The sequence below is a fragment of the Hyla sarda genome, chromosome 5 (assembly GCF_029499605.1).
Source record: "Hyla sarda isolate aHylSar1 chromosome 5, aHylSar1.hap1, whole genome shotgun sequence".
Classification (NCBI taxonomy): domain Eukaryota; kingdom Metazoa; phylum Chordata; class Amphibia; order Anura; family Hylidae; genus Hyla; species Hyla sarda.
In genome coordinates this window covers 172,038,373-172,064,188 of record NC_079193.1, presented here as the reverse complement: position 1 = coordinate 172,064,188, position 25,816 = coordinate 172,038,373, and the positions used below count along the sequence as shown (strand labels likewise).

General features: G+C 42.0%; 1 protein-coding gene across 1 annotated transcript in view; it reads right to left on the bottom strand.

Moving 5' to 3' along the window:
• Positions 1-3,797: 3,797 nt before the first annotated feature.
• LOC130272610 (collagen alpha-2(VI) chain-like) overlaps positions 3,798-25,816 on the bottom strand; it is a 102,543-nt gene continuing 80,524 nt past the window's right edge. The window contains exons 20-24 of the mRNA XM_056518443.1: positions 25,317-25,362; positions 24,955-25,107; positions 22,567-23,013; positions 22,443-22,481; positions 3,798-4,439 (exon numbers count right to left, since the gene is read on the bottom strand). Coding sequence (XP_056374418.1) covers positions 3,832-4,439; positions 22,443-22,481; positions 22,567-23,013; positions 24,955-25,107; positions 25,317-25,362 — 1,293 coding nt within the window. The 3' untranslated portion in view covers positions 3,798-3,831. The remainder of the gene's footprint in view (positions 4,440-22,442; positions 22,482-22,566; positions 23,014-24,954; positions 25,108-25,316; positions 25,363-25,816) is intronic.

The following is a 25,816-nucleotide window of genomic DNA, read 5'->3' as shown; positions in this document are numbered from 1 at the left end:
GGGGAAGAGCCTCTGCAGTAGCATTGCAGTATAGTTGAGATTCATTCTGCAGCAAAAGTAAAAATGGGAATATATTTAAACTTCCTAGGCAAACTCGTAGCTCAAAATTTGCCGAGAGACTCGCATGACCGGGTGGATTCCTGGAGCTCCAATGCTGAAGTCCAATGCAAGTCTATAGGGCCTCCAGTATTGGACTTTTGGGTTGGGCTACAAGATTGGCCAGGAAGTTCAAATGTATCCTCCGCATGAGCAATGTGTAAAATAGCCGTCAGGGAAAAAAAATTATCTTGGAAAATGCATCCAAAAAGTGTCTTTTTTATTACTGTTGAATTCAATGGTAAAACATCTGTTATTTCCCATTCAGTTCAATTTTATGTCCCTAATTATTATTGACATAAAGTGCAAGGACTTCTTTCTTGCCTGTAAATGTCCCCAAAAATTAAAACCCGACTAGTCATATTTGCTAAACCAGAACAGCTATTTTTTATGGTGTCTGTTCCTCCTCTGTACAGAGCATGTTGCGGATTGGCCCTCTGTTGTGTAGTGAGTTTTTTGGGTACCACCTAGCTTGTTGCTTTGGAAAAAGGACCAATTTGCATACCTTTACACCCCCAACCAGGGAACATTTCCTATAAGATGACCTATAGCAGATTGGAGACACACTACACTTGTAGTTATATAACATCAATATCAATTCTGAGTAAATTTTTTATAGAAAAATCTTACAAACTTTCAGCTTCAGAACCTTCTGCTGAGTTGGCTGTTAGGGTGGGTTCACACTACGTTTTGTTAATACGGTTTTTTGACCAGACCTAAAGCCATGGTATACCACGGTTTTAGGTCCAGTCAGAAAACCGGATACGGAGCAAAAATTAGCTGTCCGGAGTCACTATATTACTCCGGTTGGGTCATTCAAATGAATGAGATACGGGCTGGGATACGGGAGCGCCCGGTTTTCACCTCCCCCCCCCCCCCCCTCCCAAGCCGGATCCGGTTACGGTATTAACAAAACCCACCCACCCTAACTCTGAAAAATAGACCCTGGTTTACATCTAGAACACTGGCTATTTGGACTATTTCTATTATTGGTATAATACATTTTGTTGCTTTGAAAATGTAAGCTCTCCAGGATTTCAAAAATTAATATAAAAAAAAAGTTCCTTTTGCAGGCCTTCAGTTACTAGCCTTTTCCAGTAAGCTAAGTAAATCTTAATGCTGCTAATGGAATCTTGAAAGGTTGGTCTCTTCATTCCTCCCTACAGGATTGCTGACAGGACAGATAGGAAACCAGTCAGTGGTAATTGACATGTACTATCTTCTATAAGATATTTCTAGGACTGCAGTAATTTACTTTTTTCCATTTTTTGTTTCTATTTCTATTGAAAGGTTTGATATTATTTTTCTGACAAACATAAAAAGGTAGGGAAGGTTAGTATGTGGCCAGGGGTATGTTAGAATAACATAGTTTTTATGATTCCCAAATCAGCCTGAGCAACTGTTGTATTGTCCAGTTCATCTTTATCTAAAGGGGTTATCCAGTGAAAATTTTTGTTTTCCTATATGCCCGGGCTGTAAAATAACAAACTTTAACTGCTGGACTCTGTCTCCCGCCATCCGGGTCCAGTCTTCTTCTGGCTTTTGTGGCCCGACACATCACACTACGCTAAGCTAATCACTGGCCGCAGTGATGGCCCAGCCTTATTCCTGGTTGCCCGGGCCTGTTGACATCACACTGTCACTCCATTATCACTGGCAGAGGCAGGAAATCACTGGCTGGCCCAAGCATATAGGAAAGATATAAACATTTTCACCAAATAACCGCTTTTTAAAAGGGGTTTCCTTCGATAAAAGTAAAAATATTTTAAGAATAAATTTTGTAACCTTTCTGAGGTCTTTCATACTGGACTGTTGCCTGATAGGGGTTCTTCATATAACCAGATGTTAAGTCTGTTTTACTCCTATAAATGCAGAGATCTTGGGATTTGTCTTTGATGTCAGAGCCTAGAGTTTTACCACCTATAGTTCGCTCACCAGCATTATTTAAAAAATAAAAAAAATTGAGGCATGCCAGGAAACCACTTTAAGTGGGTTCTATAAATTAGAGTCAAAAGGATAAATATTGACAATCCAAAAGCAGAAATATACATACAGAACAGGTGAATACAAGGAATAATTGTACATGAAATATCTTCTAGGAAGCAAGAGTCAGCAGAACAGTATTCCAGGGTAATGGGAGTTCAGGTAAAATTAGATGAAAAAGGTTCCCTGGTAAAAAGGAAGGGCTGTAAAACCAGCAGTTATGCGGTGGAGTTTCCTTAAAGGGGTACTCCCACCCTAGACATCTTATCCCCTTTCCAAAGGATAGGGGATAAGATGTCTGATCGCTGGGGACCCCCGCAATATTGCATGCGGCACCCACCTGTTTCTTGTCCGGAAGCGCTGGAGGGTCTGGATCGCCACCACAGGAACGGAAGACTGTGACGTCAGGACTCCGCGCCCGTGTGACGTCACGCCTCGTCCTCTCATTGCAAGTCTATTGGAGGGGGCGTGACGGCCGTCACGCTCCCTCCCATAGACTTGCCTTGAGGGGACGGGGCGTGACGTCACACGGGGGCGGAGTCCTGACGTCACAGACTTCCGTTCCCGTGGTCGCGATCCAGACCCTCCAGCGCTTCCAGACAAGAAAGGGGATAAGAGGTCTAGGGTGGGAGTACCCCTTTAAAGGGGTTGGCTGCTTTTTAGTCAATTTAATGAAACGTGTATGAATGATAACATTTACTTCCATTATGTCCTGTAATATAGTTGTAGCTTATTCTCCTTAAATGGGAAGCTCTGCACCCCAATCCCCTGCCCTTCTAAAGCATTCCAATGGCTCTCTCCTTCGTAACCCAGCACCCCATGGAGGAGCATGGAGCGTATAACATCACTCAGCCTCTTCCCCTGTACCTGCGCTATCTTCTCGCACAGTGCATTCCTATGGAGGGGGCTTAGTGATGCCATTTCACATGCTCCTCCATAGGAGGCCATGTTATGGATGGGAGAGCTGTCGTAACACATCAGGAGATTTGAGGATCAGAGCTTCCTCTATAGGAAGAACGAGCCACAACTGTATTATAATAATATTGTGTACTACATTAAGAGACACAGATGCTTATTTAAATTTGCTTTATTTAAATACAAGCAAAACATTAATAAACATATGATTAACAATGGTACATGATCATGTTAGATATGTGCATAACAGCTCATATGCAGAAAATGATTGTCTGCAATACTGGGATTATTAAAGGAAACTAACGGACCATATGCCAGAAATCTGCACCTCCTTGACAGAGTTTAAAGGGGTTATCCAGGAAAAAACTTTATATATATATATATATATATATATATATATATATATATATATATATATATATATATATTCAACTGGCTCCAGAAAGTTAAACAGATTTGTAAATTTCTTCTATTAAATCTAAATCCTTTCAGTACTTATGAGCTTCTGAAGTTAAGGTTGTTCTTTTCTGTCTAAGTGCTCTCTGATGACACGTGTTTCGGGAACCGCCCAGTTTAGAAGCAATTCCCCATAGCAAAACTCTTCTAAACTGGGGGTTTCCCAAGACACGTGTCATCAGAGAGCACTTAGACAGAAAAGAACAACCTTAACTTCAGAAGCTCATAAGTACTGAAAGGATTTAGATTTTTTAATAGAAGTAATTTACAAATCCGTTTAACTTTCTGGAGCCAGTTGATGTATATATATAAAAAAAAAGTTTTTTCCTGGATAACCCCTTTAAGTACAAGCTGGATCCATCTATTCTTTATGACCGTAGCCTACCCCAGCCACTGCACAATGTTCCTTAGAAATGTTGTGGTAAATAGCTGCTCATATGTCTGAAGCCTAAACAATGATGCATTGTCTTTTAGGGTCAGTTGAGTCAGTCTCTCCATATTTACATCTTTGCCAACAGCAATTGCACTTGTAACAATTCCATTTTCTTTAAGTGAGTTCACAGCCTGGACAAAGTTCTTGTTGCTGTTCATGCCATCAGTTATAAACACAAAAGAGACTTCTGTGTTCTTTCTTGCACCTTTATTCTTTCCAGGTCGACTTTGTACAATGTTTTTGATTGTATAGAGAATGCCCATGCCAATATGGGAGGATGATTCATAGTATACAGCTTTGGAAGGTAATGTCTGAATGCTAGTAAGGTTAAAACTGAAATCCGAAAGCACATTTTGCTCATTTTCACCTCCATATTGGATGACAGCAATTCGGGCTCCATGGGAATCATTATCACTTACAGCAAGCTTCAGTTCTTCAGCGACATCCTCAATAAATCTCAGCACCTGCACAAAGTTCTCCTTGCCCATCCGTTCCGAACCATCCACAAAGAAAACAATATCCACAGGTCGGCCTACCAAAGGCCCAAGTGTCATTGCTGCAATTCATTAAAAATGTTCGGAATAAAATCCCATTTTATTCTAACACAATATAGATATAGCATATCATTATGGCATAGTATTAAAAGCATATGCTCACATAGACCTTAATAATACCTCATCAGAAAACAAATCAAAATGCAATGCAAGTCTGAGGTTTGAAATAGAGCTCTTTAACCCCTTAAGAACTCAGCGTTTTTCAGCTTTTGCACTTTCGTTTATTTCCTCCTTACCTATTATAACCCATTCAATTTCCCACCTAAAAATCAATATGATGGCTTTTTTGCACCGCCAATTCTACTTTGCAGTGAAATTAGTCATTTTACCCAAACATCCATGGCCAAATGGAAAAAATAATCATTGTGCGACAAAATTGAAGAAAAAAATGTCATTTTGTATTTTTTGGGGGCTTCCGTTTCTACGCAGTGCATTTTTTGCTAAAAATGACACCTTATTATTCTGTAGGTCCATACGATTAAACTGATACCCTAATTATATAGGTTTGATTTTGTTGTACTTCTGGAAAAAATCATAACTACATGCAGGGAAATTTATACGTTTAAAAATGTTCTCTTCTGACCTCCTATAAATTTATTTTTACGCATATGAGGATGTATGAGGGCAAATTTTTTGCTCTGATCTGAAGTTTTTATCTGTACCATTTTTGTTTTGATTGGACTTTCTGATTTATCTTTAGTCTGTTTTTTTTTTTTTTTAATGGTATAAAAAGTGACCAAAAATATGCTATTTTTTACGTGTACGACATTGACCATGCAGTTTAAGTAACAATATATATTTATAGTTTGGACATTTACGCATGCGGCGATACCATATGTTTATATGTCTTTTATTTACAAAGGTTTAAATTTTTTTTTTTTTTTTTTAATGGGGGAAAGGGGGGTGATTCTGACTTATTAGGGAAGGGGTTAAATCACATTTATTAACACTTTTTTTTTGCAATGTTATAGTGCCCATAGAGGGCTATAACATTGCACACACTAATCTCTTACACTGTTCACTGCCATGCAATAGCATGGCATTGATCAGTGTTATTGGGGCTTGACTGCTTCTGCATGGATCTCAGGCACGGAGCAGTCATTTTGCGATCGGACGTGCAGGAGGCAGGTAGGGACCCTCCTGGTGTCCTGCAAGCTGTTCGGGGTGCCGCGGCAGTCCCGAACAGTCCGAATGAGCTGCCGGGATGCTTTCAGTTTCACTTCAGATGCAGCGGTCAGACGCCACATCTGAAGGGTTAATACCGGGCATCACCGCAATCGGTGATGTCTGGTATTAGCCGCGGGTCCTGGTCTTTGATGGCCGCCGGGACCGACCCGATATGATGCGGGGTCACCGCGTGACCCTGCGTTATATCGCGGGAGCCGGCGCAGGATGTAAATATACGTTCTGCGGTATTAATGAGTTAACACTTTTTACTATGATCTTACAATCCCTTCTGCAAAAGAGTCATTATTGAAAAAGCAACAAAAAACAAACAGAGATGGAACTATGTATCAGAGGTGCACAACCTGTGGCTTACAATGTCCCTAGTAACAGGCCCCATAATACAGAGCAGAGACAGAGATCACACAGGCAAGTGATCTTCAGGTCTCCAAGTGGACAACAAAAGCCCCTATTTCCTTTAACCCCTTAAGAACTCCGTTTTTGCATTTTCATTTTTTCCTCATCACCTTCTAAAAATCAGAACGCTTTCAATTTTGCACATAAAATTCCACATGATGGCATATTTTTTGCACCACCAATTCTACTTGGCAGTGACATTAGTCATTTTACCAAAAAATCCACGGCGAAACGGGGAAAAAAAAATTGTGCGACAAAATTGAAGAAAAAATTTCATTTTGTAACTTTTGGGGGCTTCCGTTTCTACGCAGTGTATTTTTTCGGCAAAAATGACACCTTATCTTTATTCTGTAGGTTCATATGATTAAAATGATACCCTACTTATATATGTTTGACTATGTCATACTTCTAAAAAAAATCATAACTACATGCAGGAACATTTATACTTTAAATTCTCATCCTCTGACTTCTATAACCTTTTTTTTTTTTCCCCGCATACAGGCCGGTATGAGGGCTTATTTTTTGCGTCGTGTTCTGAAGTTTTTATCGGTACCATTTTTGTATTGATCAGACTTTTTGATCGCTTTTTATTCATATTTTTTCATGATATAAAAAGTGACCAAAAATACGCTATTTTGGACTTTTGAATTTTTTGTGTGTACGCCATTGACAGTGCGGTTTAATTAACAATATAGTTTTATAGTTCAGACATTTTCGCACGCAGCAATACTACATGTTTATTTTTATTTACAGGTTTTTTTTTTATGGGAAAAGGGGGGTGATTCAAACTTTTATTAGGGAAGGGGTTAAATGACCTTTTATTAACTTTTTTTTTTGCAGTGTTATAGCTCCTATAGGGGGCTATAACACTTCACACACTGATCTTTTACACTGATCCCTGCAAAGCCATAGCTTTGCATGGATCAGTGTTTATAGGGGGTTGTTTGCTCAAGCCTGTAGCTCAGGCTTGGAGCAATCAAATGCCGATCGGACGCAACTGAGCAAGGTAAGGGGACCTCCACTCACATCCTAGCTGATCGGGACATCTCTATTTTATCGCGATAGTCCCGATCAGCCTGACTGAGCTGCCGGAAAGCTTTTACTTTCGTTTTAGACGCGGCGATCAACTTTGATCGCCGTGTCTAAAGGGTTAATAGCGCGCAGCACAATGATCGGTGCCGCACGCTATTAGCCTAGGGTCCTGGCTATACCGACCCGGTATGACGCGGGGTCACACCGGGCACAGGGCGTACAGGTACGCCCTGTGTCCTTAAGAGGTTAAAGGGGTTCTCCACTGGAAAACATGTCTCAGACATCATGTCCTCTTTATATCTGAAACTAAATCTTTCTAAAACAGAACTTCTTGTTTTTTTTCTCCAACTGATACTGTACCTAACCCTGAAATTTCCATCTCGGTATGTGGTACTACCATAACTCCCGGGCAGCAGGCTCGCAGTCTTGGAGTTATACTTGACTCTGATCTGTCTTTCACTCCCCATATTCAGTCCCTTTCCCGTTCTTGTCACCTGCATCTCAAAAACATTTCCAGAATCTGCCCGTTTCTCACTACTGAAACTGCTAAAACTCTCATTATTGCTTTGATTCACTCCCGCCTCGACTACTGTAACTCTTTACTAATAGGCCTTACTTTCTCCAAACTCTCTCCTCTCCAGTCTATCCTTAATGCCGCAGCCAGACTCCTCTTCCTCTCCAGCCGCTGCACCGACGCCTCCTCCCTGTGCCAGTCACTACACCGGTTACCAATTCAATCCAGATTACAGTACAAAATCCTCAGTCTCACACACAAAGCTCTCTACAATGCTGCACCTCCCTACATCTCCTGCCTCATCTCTGTCTACCATCCTACACGTTCTCTCCGATCTGCTAAAGATCTCACATTAACATCTTCTATAATCCGAACTTCTCACTCCCGTCTCCAAGAAATAACCCCCTGCTGCACCGATTCTCTGGAATGCTATCCCTCAATCCCTAAGACTCAACAACATCCATAGTTTCAACACATCTCTTCAGACAGGCCTATAACACTCTTTAATTGGGCCCAACATATCCCCACACCTCTTATTTGAATAGTTATTGTGTAATATTATGTCTGATACTTGTCTTTGTTTGTACCTCATAATTGTAAGCGCTGCGGAATCTGTAGGCGCTATATAAATAAATAAAAATAAATAAATACATTTTCTTTTAAATCAACTGGTGCCAGAAAGTTGAACAGATTTGTAAATTAAATGTATATAAAGACAAGGGGAGAGCACTCTAAGGGCATATAATCACCTGGACTGGAGTGCGGCCAAACCCGGTACCTGTCTTTGTATCTCCTGCGGGGTGCACACATACAAGCATCAAGTATCAGAAAGATTCAATAAAGAAAAAGAATCACTCACTTATGTGCAAAACTGCCGGCGTAGCCTCCAAGCACCACACTTCCTGCGCCTATGCTGAGACCCAGCTCCCCGTGAACCGGACCCCGACATGCAGTGGTCTCCGCTGAGTGGTGAGTGCACCTACGTTTTTCTTTATTGAAGATTTGTAAATTTACTTCTATTAAATATTTTTAATCCTTCCAGTATTTATCATCTGCTATATGCTCCACAAGAAGTTATTTTCTTTTTTAATTTCCTTTCTGCCTGACGACAGTGCTCTCTGCTAACACCTCTGTCTATTTTAGGAACTGTCCAAAGTAGGAGCAAATCCCCATAGCAAACCTCCTTTGCTCTGGACTGTTCCTGACATGAAGAGAGATGTCAGCAGAGAGCACTTTGGTTAGGCAGAAAGGAAATTCAAAATAAAAGAACATACAGCAGCCGATAAATCCTGCAAGGGCTAAGATTTCTTAATAGAATTAATTTACAAATCTGTTTAACTTTCTGGCAACAGTAGATATAAAAGAGAAGGTTTCCCAATGAAGTACCCCTTTAAGCTGACTGACAGTGTGGAGTTTAAGGACTCCTCCTGATCATGGAAGGTCTGCTTCAACAGCTTCTCCCACTAACCCCTTAAGGACCAAGCATTTTTCTGTTTTTTTGCACTTTCGTTTTTTCGTCCTCACCTTTTAAAAATTATAATGCTTTCAATTTTGCACCTAATAATCCATATGAGGGCTTTTTTTTTTTTTTTTTTGCGCCACCAATCAGTCCTTTTTTCCATTTTGCCGTAGATTTTTGGGTAAAATTATTGTACGACAAAATTTAAGAAAAAGCACCATTTTGTTAATTTTGGGGGTTTCAGTTTCTATGCAGTAAATTTTTTTGTAAAAAGGACACTTTTTATTCTGTAGGTCCATACGATTAAAATGATACCCTACTTATATAGGTTTGATTTTGTCGTACTTCTGGAAAAATCATAACTACCGTATTTATCGGGGTATACCACGCACCGGCCTATAACACGCACCCTCATTTTACCAAGGATATTTGGGTAAAAAAAGTTTTTGACCCAAATATCCATGGTAAAATGAGGGTGCGTGTGTGCGCGTGTATACCCCGATATACCCCCAGGAAAGGCAGGGGGAGAGAGGCCGTCACTGCCCGCTTCTCTCCCCCTGCCTTTCCTGGGGTCTAGAGCGCTGCTGTCGGCCCTTCTCACCCCCTGGCTATCGGCGCCGCTGCCCGTTCTGTCCCCCTGAATATCTGTGCCGGCGCCGATAGCCAGGGGGAGAGAAGCGGCGCCGACAGCCATGGGGAGAGAAGGGGCAGCGGCACCCATTGCCGGCGCCGCTGCCCCGTTGCTTCCCCCCATCCCCGGTGGCATAATTACCTGAGTCGGGTCCGCGCTGCTACAGGCCTCCGGCGTGCATCCCCGGCGTCGTTGCTATGCACGGCGCGGCGCACTGACGTCATGCGCCGCACCGTTCAGCGCATAGCAACGACGCTGGGGACACACGCCGGAGGCCTGCAGCACCGCGGACCCGACTCAGGTAATTATGCCACCGGGGATGGGGGGAGGCAACGGGGCAGCGGCGCCGGCAATGGGTGCCGCTGCCCCTTCTCTCCCCATGGCTGTCGGCGCCGCTTCTCTCCCCCTGGCTATCGGCGCCGGCACCGATAGTCAGGGGGACAGAACGGGCAGCGGCGCCGATAGCCAGGGGGTGAGAAGGGCCGACAGCAGCGCTCTAGACCCCAGGAAAGGCAGGGGGAGAGAAGCGGGCAGCGACGGCCTCTCTCCCCCTGCCTTTCCTGGGGGTGTATCGGCGTATAACACACACACAGACTTTAGGCTAAAAATTTTAGCTTAAAAAGTGCGTGTTATACGCCGATAAATACGGTACATGCATGAAAATTAATACATTTAAAATTGTCATCTTCTGACCCTATAACTTTAAATTTTTTCGCGTATGGGGCTGTATGAGGGCTCATATTTTGCGCCGTGATTTGAAGTTTTTATCGGTACCATTTTTGTTTTGATTGGACTTTTTGATTGCTTTTTATTATTTTTTTTATGGTATAAAAAGTGACACAAAATATGCTATTTTGGACTTTGGAATTTTTTTGCGCGTACGCCATTAACAAAATATTTTTATAGTTAAGACATTTCTGCATGCGGAGATACTACATATGTTTTTTTTTAATAATGTTTATATATTTTTTTTATATGGAGTTTGGGAAAAGAAGGGTGATTTAAACTTTTAATAAGGAAGGGGTTGATGTCTGTGTGTTCAAACTTTTTTTTTTACACTTTTAGTCCCCTTGGGGGACTTTTAGGAGGAATCATTTGATTCCTCATACAGATCAATGTGGTTCCAAAAAACCACATTGATCTGTATGCTCTGCGCTGGATTGATAAAGCATGGTCCTGCCAGGCGCAGCAGTGGAGAGGTAAGCCCTCAGGCTACCTCAGAAGTGGATCGCCCCCCACGATCTTGCTGTGGGGGTGGGGGGATCCACATCACTGGACCACCAGGGATGAGGATAAAGGCATCTTTAGATGCCGCTGTCTGCTTTGACAGCGGCGATCTAAAGGGTTAATAGTGGCCCGTGGCGATCGCTGCATGTCGGCTATTAAGGAATCGCCATTAACGGCACATGGACGAGTATAAACGTCCATGGTCGTTAACAGGTTAAAGAATAGTCAGAGAGTTCATGAAATGTACAAATACAGCTGCAGTTCCCTGCATCCTCTCTGCTTTCATCTCTATGATCAGTGCAGGAGAGAACGGAATACTAAACCATGTGATATTTTGGTTACATCCAGGACAACATTGAAGACCGGAGAGGTGACAAATCACTGAACCCCAGATGTGACGGATTAACCCCTTCACTGTCCCTAGACCACTAGGACATTAATTAAAGTGCAACTGTCATGACATTTTGGTGCAATAACCTGCACACAGCCTTTGTACTGTGTGCAGGTGGTGGGTATAGCAATGTTTTTACCAGAAATTTGGCGGCTTTCATGACTGTAAAAAAAGCTTTTATTCAAAGCCACTGACGGTCGGATAGGCGTGGCTCGAGGTACGCGATGCCAAGCCCAACCCCACGCCTACCCCGTATGTCCACCCTGGGACCTCTGTGTGATTGACACACAGGTCCCAGCGCATGCGCCCTTCAGCTAATCTAACCTGCACGCTGCTGTGTGTCATCCAGCAAGCGCTCACTCCCGCCGCCGTCTTCCTCCTCAGTGCGCCTGCGCAGAGCAGCGCGCAATCAGGTTAGTTCTCGATACTAGGTGCAGAGGGGAAGCGCGCTCTCTGCACCTAGCACTGCGCAGGCGCACTGAGGAGGAAGACGGCGGCGGGAGCGAGCACTTGCTGGATGACACACAGCAGCGCGCAGGTTAGATTAGCTGAAGGGCGCATGCGCTGGGACATGTGGGTCAATCACACAGAGGTCCCAGCGCGGATATGCGGGGTAGGCGTGGAGGTAGGCGTGGCGGCGGCGGGGGAATCTCGTACCTCGCGCCACGCCTATCCGACCGTCAGTGGCTTTGAATAAAAGCCTTTTTTACAGTCATGAAAGCCGCCAAATTTCAGGTAAAAACATTGCTATACCCACCACCTGCACACAGTACAAAGGCTGTGTGCAGGTTATTGCACCAAAATGTATTGCGCTTTATGCCTTTCTGCGCCCTTGACCCCCAAGGATACTGACATTTAAATGGGTTTTCCGGTGAAAACTATCTTATCCTCTATCCTCAGGATAGGGGATAAGTAGCTGATCACAGAGGGTCTGAACGCTGGGATCTCCAGCAATCTCCGGAATGGGACCCCAACCCTCTGTGAGAAATGTGTGCCATAGATGGCATAGCCTTCATTAATTTCTGCTGTACTCAGAGACCTGAGTACAGCACTTGGGCATCTCTGGCACTCAAATACAAATAAATAATCCCTTCACTGCTGTAGATCTCTAGAATTGCAAACCTTAACATACTATTGTTATTATTAGGGTATTATTTGGTGAATTATGGTAATATTATTTGCTACTTACTAGCTACAAAGAAAAATTTACTACAATCAGTGTTTTCCTCTCTATCCTTCCTTAAAAAAAAAAAAAAAAAAAAAAAAAAAAACATGCTGATGAGTGAAGGCCGGCACCTATACAAATGACTGTCTCAGAAAAGGTGCTCCAAAATTATTAGGAATACAAATATATACTAAATCTGGTTGTACTATAAATTATTAATAAAAAAAAAAATGTCACAATGCGGACAGACTTGTCTGAAATTGCTAGTAATTCTTAAATAGAACAAAAGGTGGCAGTAATCATCTTTATATTATATTCTAGAAAATTCATCAAATACTTGCTTTTAAAAAAATGATGTAAACAGAACGCATTTACCTGACAGCATACCCGGTATCTATGCAGAATGCTGTTTCATTTAGTTCCCAGTAGTTGTCCTGATATCTTTTTACCAGCAAACTTTATAAAATAAAACTGTGAGTTTAGGCTACAATCACCTGGCCTAATACTGATTTTATAATTTTTTCCTTTGCATCCCAGACTGTTGTCGGGTTCAAATTTTTTTTTCTAGACATGGCTCTGAATACATGTTTCAATGGAAGGGAAATAGTTGTTAGTCGTCAGCTGTAACCCCGTCACGTGTCAGGCGAAACAGCGTCTTGCTTCCTTCCTCTGACCAATCTGCGTCAGGCGTCAGCCAAAACTCCCTCCTCTGTCATACAAAACTCCGTCATCCCTCAGACGAAAAACCTTCCTGCCGTGTAGTAGAACCAAGTCAGTGTCGGCTCTCTGCTATACGGGTTCTGCTGTACATGCTATTCACTGTCTGGTCTGCTATACAGACTCTATAGAATATGTAGTGTCTGTAGTACACGTGCAAGTTTCACAGTTTCGACTCTGCTATATATGCTGTGCAGCGTCTGAGGGAGGCATGACAGCGTTTTGGACAAGGGAGTTGTGGCTGAAGGAGGACAGGGATTGGTGAGAGGGAGGAGGTTGGACGCTGTTTCGCCTGATGGGAGACTAAGTTGTGGCTGATGACTGATGCAGTGGCGGATCCTGGGGGGGGCAATGGGGCAATTGTTGCCACCCCTCCCGTACTATAGCATGGTGGAGCGGGAGCTGTCAGCTGTCCTGCTCCACTAATCCCTAACCTTTCTCACACACTGCGGTTGCTCCATATATGCAGTCAGTGAGAGTCGCGGGGACGCCATTCACGGCATTACACCGGCGCCCGGAAATCACGTCCCCGCGGCTCTCACTGGCTGCAAGAACGGAGCAGCCGCAGCGTGTGACAAAGGTGACGAGAGAGAGAGGTGAGAAGGGGGGGGGGGGGCGGGGCGGGGCGGTGGGGGTTGAGCAAATTATAAGTGAGAGGGGCAAAAGTGACGGGTGAGAAAGGGGGGGGGAAGCTTATTATGAGAAAGGCAAATCATGAGTGAGGGGCACATGTCAGGGGGGCATTATATGTGGGGGCAAATGACAGGGCCTCCCCTGTCATGTGTCCATATAATGCCCCCTGTCATGTGCCCCTCATATATAATACCCCATGTCCTGTACCCTGGGACATTATATGTGAGGGGCACATGTCAGGGGGGCATTATATGTGAGGGGCACAGGACATGGCGCATTATATGTTGGGGGCACATGACAGGGGGCATTATATGTTGGCGGCACATGACAGGGGGCATTATATGTTGGCGGCACATGATGGGGGGGGGGGGCATTATATGTTGGCGGCACATGTCAGGGGGCATTATATGTGAGGGGCACATGTCAGGGTGCATTATATGTGGGGGCACATGACAGGGGCCCCCCTGTCATGTGCCCATATAATGCACATATAATGCCCCCCTGACATTTGCCGCTTACTTATAATACCCCCGTCATGTGCCCATCACTTATAATACCCCCTGTCCTGTGCTCCTCATATATAATGCCCCCGTCATGTGCCCCCACATATAATGCCCCCTGACATGTGTCCCTTACATATAATGCCCCCCTGTTATGTGCCCCTCATATATAATGCCCCATGTCCTGTGCCCCTCACATATAATGCCCTTTATCCTGCCCCCCTCAGGGGGCATTATATGTAAGAGGTACAGGGCATGGGGCATTATAAGTCAGGGACATATGTCAGGGGGGCATTATATGTGCATTATATGGGCACATGACAGGAGGGGGCTGTCCTGTGCCCCCACATATAATGCCCAATGTCCTATATATAATGCCCCCTGAGGGGGCAGGACAGGGGGCATTATATCTGAGGGGAACATGACAGGGGCATTATATGTGAGGGGCACAGGACAGAGGGCATTATTATGTGGGGGGAGCAGGACGGGTTATAATTATTATGTGGGGGCACAGGATGTGGCATTATTACTATAGATGAGGGGCACAGAGTGTTTTGCATTTCAGAGGTATAGGCCGGCATTTATCATTGTAGTGTAAGTGAAGTATTTTTCTACACCTTTTTTGTGTGTGCTGGTAATGTGTAGGAGCACCACATTTATTAAAAGGTAGCAGAGCATTTGATAAATTTTGTGCAGGTCACATTTTCTGAAATTTCTCTCTTCACATACACTAAAAAGCTAAGTCTGGGCTGGTGTAGTTTTAGAGACTTCAGTGGTTGCACCTTTTTTGCTCCTTTTCACAAAAAGGTGAAGTTTATAAAACCCGTCCATATCATGTGTATTGCCAAAATCAGTGGATTGCAACTGAAGCGCAAAAAAGGCACAAGTAAACCCTGCTTGCGCCTTTTTTTCACAATTTTTAGACACAAAAAAACAGTCTAAAGACAATTATACATGTCGGCCATAGTGTATATTATAAGGAATTTTTGGGGTAGTATGGCTTTTATGGGTCACAATACATTACGGTATTGTATTTAGAGGGTGCATGGCAAGGTTATATTCAGAGAGCACAGTATGTGGTAGTATTATATTCAGAGGGTTCAGTGTGTTGTAGTATTATATTCAGAGGGTACGGTGTGTGGCGGTTTTATATACAGAGGGTACAGTGTGTAGTACTTTCATATTCAGAGGGTACGGTGTGTGCCAGTATTATATTCAAAGGATACAGTGTTTGGCAGTATTATAATGATTATTGTTTTCATATAGAGGATCAGAATCCTCTGACATAGTGAGGAGCCATCAAGTTCTGCTGAGTGAACATTTAGCTGGAACAAGTCCTGGCGGTATGCACCATCTGAATTAGATAAGGGAAGACTATAGAGAAGACGTCACCTGTAGTCACTGATATCATTCTGTATTCTCCTCATTATGTCCTATCAGGGCTAGAGTCATTTGTAAGTTCTGCAGTAATGATGGGTGAAACAACAACTCCCAGCATAACCTTACCACATACTTAAGGTCATACTGGGAGCTGTAGTTTTAAATGGTAAAAAAATCTTTAGCACTTACCCATTCTATGGCAATTGGTATATTTGATTATTATACTGGAAATAATTTTCTACAACATGCTACAGCGCGGGCATCACAACATGCTACAGCGCGGGCATCACAACATGCTACAGCGCGGGCATCACAACATGCTACAGCGCGGGCATCACAACATGCTACAGTGCGGGCATCACAACATGCTACAGAGCGGGCATCACAACATGCTACAGAGCGGGCATCACAACATGCTACAGAGCGGGCATCACAACATGCTACAGAGCGGGCATCACAACATGCTACAGAGCGGGCATCACAACATGCTACAGAGCGGGCATCACAACATGCTACAGAGCGGGCATCACAACATGCTACAGAGCGTACATCACCACATGCTACAGCGCGGGCATCACAACATGCTACAGCGCGGGCATCACAACATGCTACAGCGCGGGCATCACAACATGCTACAGCGCCGGCATCACAACATGCTACAGCGCCGGCATCACAACATGCTACAGCGCGGGCATCACAACATGCTACAGAGCGGGCATCACAACATGCTACAGAGCGGGCATCACAACATGCTACAGCGCGGGCATCACAACATGCTACAGAGCGGGCATCACAACATGCTACAGCACGGGCATCACAACATTCTACAGCGCCGGCATCACAACATGCTACAGCGCGGGCATCACAACATGCTACAGAGCGGGCATCACAACATGCTACAGAGCGGGCATCACAACATGCTACAGCGCGGGCATCACAACATGCTACAGCGCGGGCATCACAACATGCTACAGCGCCGGCATCACAACATGCTACAGCGCGGGCATCACAACATGCTACAGCACGGGCATCACAACATGCTACAGCGCGGGCATCACAACATGCTACAGCGCGGGCATCACAACATGCTAAAAAAATCAGGGCCTATGTCCCTTAATGTTATGTTTTTGTAAATATTCATCCAGTTGCTGTTTAAATGTCTGTACAGACTAATAAAACCGCATCTGCAGGCAGAGGATTCCACATCCTTATTGTTCTTAGTGTAAAAACCCTTTCCTTTGCCTTAGACAAAATCTTCCAGACTAAAAGTTGCTGAGTTGCCCATAGCAACCAATCAGATCACTTCTTTCATTTGTAAAAAGGCCTTGGTTGCTATGGGCAACTGGTCAATGTTTCCTCTGGACAGGTTATGATAAATCTCCCCCTAAATGTGTGACCAAGTGTCCTATGTATAGTATTGTTTATGTAAACATTCTAATATATTATACGTAAACTGCTTAAAATGTCTTATGATCTTTGTAATATTGATATCTCTGTTTACACATATCCTATCTGTCCGCAGGGAAAATCTCTGTGCGGACAGCCGTCTCCTAGATGGCTCAGCATTCCGTGCGGTGTCTGCACAAAGAATGAACGTGTTCATTCTTTCTGCGGAGACAGAAAACGGAATTTCCGCACTGGAAACATCTGGCATGGATATTCTGCCGTGAGCACAGCGCAGCAGAATCCTGTTGAATTCAATGGGACTCTGCTACAGCGGAATGCCCGGGCCGAATTCCGCATTGGAAATTCTGGCGTTTAATATTGTAAGTACCTTAAGCAACATCCTATTTTCTGTCCGCCAACACAAAATACTCTGATAGTGCCCTCCCGAGACTAGACTCTGGATCCGCCCCTGGACTGATGGTGATTGGTCCGAGGAGGCAGAACGGAGTGACGGCTGACGATGTCCTAAAAAGGACGCCGTAGAAATATGACTTTTCTTTTGTACAAGCATGATAAAACATCATTTACTAAAGTTTTGAAAACTGATATACTGAAGTATTGTGGAAATGTATTTCTTTATTTGACCTTTTAAAAGTTTGTTATACTTTCTTAAAAATTGTAAAACATTCTATTTCTCAGTGTAAATGAAAGAAATGGCACATTTTTAAAGCCAGCATCTTGTACCCCATATTTTGTACATATAAGAACGAGAGAAAAAAACCAAAAGCATGAATTATAAAGACATACTGTATCAGAAGGTTACTAAGAATAAATCCAGACATAGGAAAAATAAGGGTTTAGGACATAATGGGGGAGATTTATCAAAACCCGTGCAAAGGAAAAGTTGCCCAGTTACCCATAGCAACCAATCAGATCACTACTTTCATTTTGCAGAGGCCTTGTTAAAAATGAAAGAAGCGATCTGATTGGTTGCTATGGGCAACTGGGCAACTTTTCCTCTGGACAGGTCTTGATAAATCTCCCCAAATAGACCCAGATTAATCAAACTGGGTGAGAGAAAAGATAGGGATTTCCCCACAGTGGCCAATCACAGCTTAGCTAACAAGCTCTGGTAAAGTGAAACCTGAGCTGTGATTGGTTGCTGTGGGAAAATCACTCCACTTTTTCTCTTACACAGTTTGATAAATCTGGGCCATAAAATTTATGGTGACAAATGCAGAAAGGCTTGCATATAAAATTCTCATGACAGACAAGTTATGAGGTAATAGGCATAACTGCATGAAAGGACATGTACTTCGAAAGGACAGAGAAGAGAATAGGGTTTTATGTTCTATTAACCCCTTAATGACAATGGACGTAAATGTACATAATGGTGCCGTGGTACTTAACGCACCTTGACGTACGTTTACGCTCCGCCATGACCACAAGCACCGGACTGGTGCTCGCGTCATGCGCGGGAGGTCCCGACTGCTATCAGCAGCCAGGGACCCACCGGTAATGGCGGACATCTGCGATCGCGCGGATGTCCACCATTAACCCCTCAGATGCCATGATGAATACAGATCATGGCATCTGCGGCTGTGCGGCACTTTAAATGGATGATCAGATTGCCTGCAGCACTGCCGCGGGGATCCGATCATCCAGCATGGCAGCTGCCTCCGCCTGTCTCCCGGGATCTTCTGCTCTGGTCTGAGATCGATCAGACCAGAGCAGTAGATCACGAATAACACTGATCAGTGCTATGCTCTACGCATAACACTGAACAGTATTAGTAATCAAATGATTGCTATAAATAGTCCCCTATGGGGACTATTAAAGTGTAAAAAAAATGTAAAATAAAAAAGTAAAAAAATTTGAAAAATCCCCATCCTCAATAAAAAAGTAAAATGTCAGTTTTTTCCCATTTACCCCCCAAAAAGTGTAAAAAAAAGAATTAATACATATATTTGGTATCGCCGCGTGCATAAAAGTCTGAACTATTAAAATATATTGTTAATTATCCCATAGGGTGAACGGCGAAACATAAAAAAATTTAAAAAGTCCAAAACTGCTGCATTTTCGTCACGTTATTAAAATTTTTATTTTTTTATTTTATAAAAAGTAAAACCTAGACAAAAGTGGTAGTGATAAAAACTACAGATCATGGTCCAAAAAATGAGCCCTCATATCGCCCCATATACGAAACAATTAGCAAGTTATAGGTGGTCAAAATAGGGCAATTTCAAACACACTCATTTTGTTAAAATGGTTTGAGATTTTTTTTAAGCGGTACAATTATAGAAAAGCATATAACATGGGTATCATTTTAATCATATTGACCCACAGAATAAAGAAAACATGTCATTTTTACCGGAAACTGTACAGCGTGAAAACAAAAACTTCCAAAATTTGCTAAATTGCGGTTTCTTTTCAATTTTCCCACACAAATAATATTTGGTTGGTTGCTCCGCACATTTTATGGTAAAATAAGTGATGTCATTACATGATGTAATGTACAATTGGTGACGCAAAAAACATATGGGTCTGTGGATGGAAATATAAAAGAGTTATGATTTTTAGAAGACGAGGAGGAAAAAACGAAAGTGCAAAAATAAAATTTGTCTGGTCCTTAAGGCCAAAATGGGCCTGGTCCTTAGGGAATGTATCAATATCAGATACTGAAACATAGTTTTTTTTTTTTTTTTTTTTTTTATAACTGTTTTTATTTTCTTTTGTTTGTAGATTTTCTTTCTTCTGTTTTTAAAACATGATAATGGTGGTGGCCTTCTTACCTGAGCTGCTGCTTTTGCTCTTTTAACAGCAGTTTAGAGATGTTTAATAGGATCCTCTACTAGCTCGTTGTAGGTGTCTTGGTGGCCCCTTACGCCACGAGTTGCGGTACCTGTTTTGTCCCTTTGGTTTTTTGATGTATATTGTATGTTATCTGTTTCCTTTTGCAGGCACTTCCTCTATGCAGACATGTGCTTTGTTACCTTGAAATATTCTTCCTTTGATACTAATGTGCATATAGAAATGTCTTGCTTTATTCTGAATGCCTGGAATGTCTGTGGATTGGGGGACTTGTCTACTATGCTATTTTTGACTTAACGAAACAGTTCCATCCTGCAGTATCTATCACTGTGACCCACTTAGCAGGGGATTATACCTAGGTGCTTAATCAAGCTTGGTTGAAACATTCGTACCACTTTACATTTTCTACTCATATGTGTCAGTTTTCATGTAGAAAAATCTATTTCTTTTTATGGCATACAGCGACGTTTATTGACCCAGACGTATCTTGTTGACTTATTATTCCTGTCTCTATTTACCCCCTCCTTAAAATGGTCTTGTATTTCAAAATATTCTAACAGTAATTTCTGCCTCAGACATCACTATTTTACGGTGTGGGGATTTTAATAGCTGCCTAGATCCTCTAGATTTTAGGGAATTTGTGCTACACTAAGGTTTACCCTACTGACTTAGCTAGGGTCTTGGTGAAAATGGGTCTTGGACATATATGGAGATATTGCAATCCAATGGTACATGAGTTTTCTTGTTACTCGGGCTCCCATGCAACACTTTCAATTTGGTTTTGAGTGACCGTAATACTATTAAGGGAAGATTTATCAAAACCTGTCTAGAGGAAAAGTTTCTGAGTTGCCCATAGCAGCCAATCAGATTGCTTCTTTCATTTTTGACAAGGCCTCTGACAAAATGAAAGAAGCAATCTGATTGGTTGCTATGGGCAACTCAGCAACTTTTCCTCTGAACAAGTTTTGATAAATCTCCCCCATAGACTGGTGATGAAGATTGAGTACTTCACTAGAAGTATTCCTGATCATACCTCCCCATGTGGTCGGGATGCAGGACTAAGTAATGGAATGAATTCCATATTTTTTCCAAGGAAAGTTTATTAGATTTTTGAAGATAAGAATGGATTTTGTGAGCAGGCAGGGAATTAAAAGAGCATTTGTAGCTTATTAATATTTTTTACAGTTGTAATGTCTAATGTATTAACATTTACATGAGATTTCAGCTCTCATATTTCAAATCTGCCACTTTGGACTATTGAATAAAACATAGGTCAAATGGATGCTAATTGATTTTAGAATGTTTTAGAAGGCTAACCACATGACTGTTAATCATTCAGCATCCTTCCTTTTAGGGAGTTACCAATTAACCTATATTTTATTCACCTGCCTGAAGCTAGAAGCGGCATATTTGAAAAGTGTGAGCTGAAATAGCAAGATAATAATAAAACACATTCCACATATTACAACTGTATTAAAAAATATTAATAATCAGGAAACACCATTGTCAACTGACCACGTTTACATATTTTAATATAAAGAGCAAAATAAATACATTTGAAGTGGCCAAGTGCAATTCTCTGCCAAAAATATAGTATTTCTGTGTGCACACGTCCAGGGACCATCTTTCTAATCAGTCTACCTTATTTCCTCAAATTGTCTATACTAGTTTAAAATTTTCCAACTATAATTTTTAAGTGGAATAATGTTGTGTCTCTGTGTCATCCATTGTAAGGCGGCACAACGCTCTGCAGTAGCGGCGGAGATACAGTGTAGCGATCTGTACTGTTCTTCCTTGGTCCTGCGTTGTGCCGCCTTACGATGGATGTCACAGAGACACAACAATATTCTACAGAAAAAATTATAGTTGGAAAATTTGAAACTAGTATAGACAATTCAAGAAAGTAAAATGAAAGAAATAATCTGGTTGCTATGAGCAACTGATAAACTTTTCCTCTGCTTTTGCATAGATTTGGCTTTTGTCTTCATTCTACTTGTTCAAAATGTGGACAAGTTGGTTATCTTTTTTGTTTCATATGATGTGGGACTGCCCTCTTTTTACACTATATTGGAGAGGTGTTCTAGATAATATTATTCCTCATGTATATGGCATCTTACACTCTTTAGAACATAATATTTGCATTCTAGGTTTTATTGATTGTAGAAAGGAACTAAGGCGGACATAGTTATCCAAGGACACTCAATGACATTCACAGAGTTGTCCCTAAGCCACTTCTGTGTTGTCTTGGCTGTGTGCTTTGGGTCAATATCTTGTTTGAAGGTGAACCTTTGGCCAAGGGCCAAATTTTAGCTATTTATTTTTTTTCAAATTTCTATAATTCAATTCTCACATTCTTATTATGGGGTATTAAGTGCAGAAGGATGTGGAAAAATATATTTTTAAATTTTTTGGATAAGGCCATAACATAAAAAATGTGAAAGGATCTGAAAACCTTTATTGTATGTTTAATGTAAAAAATTTAATGTGCGGTCCTTATTTTTTTTCTTTTCTGCAAAGATTTTTTTCGGGACAGTTATGTGTATGGAAATATTTACTGGTAAAATGATCAATTACTTACATTGTTTGCAGATCTGATCTGGGCAAAATATCACTGGTTCTGTAAAATATGAAATAGATGTTTTTTTTCTGAATATATGTATAATTGTATGTGGTGAAAAATTTGAAAAAAGGGCAAGTCATACCTGGACAGAGCACAGCTTCCATTTCTTGCAAGAACTCTTCAGATGCCAGGTCAGCATATGCCTTCAGATGTTTTACCCTGTTAGCGACATTACAGGCTATCTTCTCCAATTCTTTTCTTTCAGAACTACTTGTAAATAAATCTCCTATTCCAATGGCATATACTTCAACTCCTTTACAAAGGGACTCCAGCTTGTCTATGTCCTTAGGATCATAGCGTCCATCTGTGATTACAAATGCAACAACTTTGCTCACCGCTCTTTGGTTTGGACGTATAAGCTGCTCATAGGTGTACTTTAGAGCTGACGGAGTCCATGTTCCACCAGCCAACCATTCCATTGATTTCACCTTAGAAATAAAAGAGGCTTTTGAGGTAATACTTGGATCATCCATTCTGATTGCTTGGATTGCTCCTTGATGGCTGTATTGTACCACCCCAAGTTGAGACCCTAAAAACGTGTGATATTTATTATTGTTATATCATTAATATTTGTGGTAGTGCATTATGATAATCAACCATTGTTTCTTTAAAATTAATATTTGCATTTTGAGACTGCTCTTATAACATAATTATGCATGTACTAGATTGCACATATAAAGTTTGGAATGGGTCACGGTAAACTGTATACAAATAATTAAAGTTTTTTATTTTCAGTCATAGGTATATTTATTACATTTTGATTCTATTTTATACAAATAAAGGTGTAGTCTGGATGCCCCAGCCACTGTCCCTACCTACTTGGATTACTAAACAGTGGCCCCAAGTAGGTGGTAGTCCCTAAGCTGACCTATGTGCAGGGCTGTCAAAGTAGTCAGAAACATCAGGCAAACCAAGTCACAAAACACATGAGCAAATACAGTATAAAATCAGCAGACAAGGCAGAGTAGTACAAAATCACAAACCAAGACAAAGTCAGGACAGGCAATAGGTCAACCTATGCTTGCTAGCTGATTTTCCCAGAACTCCCAACTACTAATAAGCAGCTTGCACTTCACTCACTGACAAATACCCCTGCAACACGCAAGGTCATTGTCAGGACAAGGAAGGAAGCCGCTGGCCACAGCAAGAGGTAAATGAATACAGTACTGGAGCTAAGCCAGGTATATGCATGCAAAATCTATATTTTTTTATTTATAGCTTAAATTAAAGGTATGGATCTATAGCCATTTGGGAATGCACATTTTTATGTATCTATTATTTTCAGGGTGCCAAAATTGCGCACTCCATAGATAGAACTACTAGAGCCTAGAGGAGGGGGATAAATTGGAGAGAAGTCAGCGGGCCAGAATTCCTGAGAAATAAAACCGCTATCCCTTTGAAACAAATGCTTTAGAAAAAAACACTGATTTGTGTCTTTGAAAACAGCTCCCTGGTGTTATACTCACTCCATTCAGTGGTCCAATTGTAGACTTAGAGTCTCTGTTGCTAACATGCAAATATGCTCCTTTGTACAATGGAGGCCGATCTTCCCTGCCACCATCCCTCTACGGCCATGTGTTCATCTATCTCTGAACATGCATATCCTTTTCAGAGCTGTCACGTCCTTATGACATGAGAGCCTATCCCAATGTAACTGCTCTGAAGTGGATATGCATATTCAGAGTTGGGTGGGCATATGGCAGCAGAGGTGACAGTGGTAGGGAAGCTCGGACAGCTGGCTCACCCCTTCATTGTGAAAAGGAAAAGGAGCCACTAAGTCTACAACGGGACCATGGTTTGGAGTGGGTAATATACATACTTTTAGTTCGGTTCACCTGATCTATAACCCTGTGTATTGGGTCTAGTGCAGGTTAACCAGCCGTCAGATTTGCTTTAAAAACAGTCTGTTTAATGATACTTCTACAGCGGGGCTTTGAAATATGTTGAAGGTAGAGAATAAAATGATTCACAGGAAAATAATAAAGGAAAATCTACTGCAGTCTACAAGAAATCTGTAACTTGAGGGAATATATATTTCCCGTATCGCATCAAAAACAGCACATGGAAAATATGTATAAGGGTACGTTCACACATCCGTGATAGTTTTGCAGATTGCCGGCAGACTCCTTGAAGTGAATGGTAGTGAAACTTGACGGGGAAACCTGTTGTGAGTTATCAGCATGTGAAGGTAGCCTTAGGAAGGATAGAGGATTTGCTGCTGTATAATTTCAGCTTGAATTTCTGGTTATTTACAAAGGATAGAAATATTGCTACCAGCTTTAGCAGAAACCTGAACCTAGACAACAGTTTTGATAAAGCTTTTTAATAAATTGTATCCATTTAGAAAAATAACTTTTATTATTATTATTAGAAAGTCAGCCCTAAGACTAACCCTGAAGATCACAGAAAAATATAAAGAACACATGAATGAATTCTAAAATGACTGTGAAGTAGTAGGATCTAAGCTTACCTGTGAGATCTGATCGATTTTTGCCCATTTTATCTATTCTGTTGGCAATGCTTATCACAAAGTTTTTGGCAAGACTGAAATTTGTTTTGCCAACGCTTTCAGAACTGTCTATGACAAATACCACATCAGTTGGCTGGCAGGTTTTGTAGCAATCTGTGAAAAGAAAAAAGATTTGAAAACATAAAGATAATCCTTCTGTGAAAATAACATAAACCGGGATCCAATATTTCCATTGGCCCTTGATGTACCATATTGCTTAAAAATTAAGGGTGAGAATGAAAATTTTTTTTTTAATTAATTAGAATGCAAAATCAATGGAAAAGCAAACACTGTTTAAACTATTGAATATGTAATTTACATACCACAACATCCACAGAGTTCTTCAACATAGCTCATGATTTCACAGTCCTTAAATACAAATAATACTGTTAATTATTTATGATTGTTTTTACTTATGGTATTAACATTTTTTTTAACCCCTTAAGGACGCAGGACGTAAATGTACGTCCTGGTGAGGTGGTACTTAACGCACCAGGACGTACATTTACGTCCTAAGCATAACCGCGGGCATCGGAGCGATGCCCGTGTCATGCGCGGCTGATCCCGGCTGCTGATCGCAGCCAGGGACCCGCCGGCAATGGCCGACGCCCGCGATCTCGCGGGCGTCCGCCATTAACCCCTCAGGTGCCGGGATCAATACAGATCCCGGCATCTGCGGGAGTTCGCGATTAAAATGAACGATCGGATCGCCCGCAGCGCTGCTGCGGGGATCCGATCATTCATAACGCCGCACGGAGGTCCCCTCACCTTCCTCCGTGCGGCTCCCGGCGTCTCCTGCTCTGGTCTGTGATCGAGCAGACCA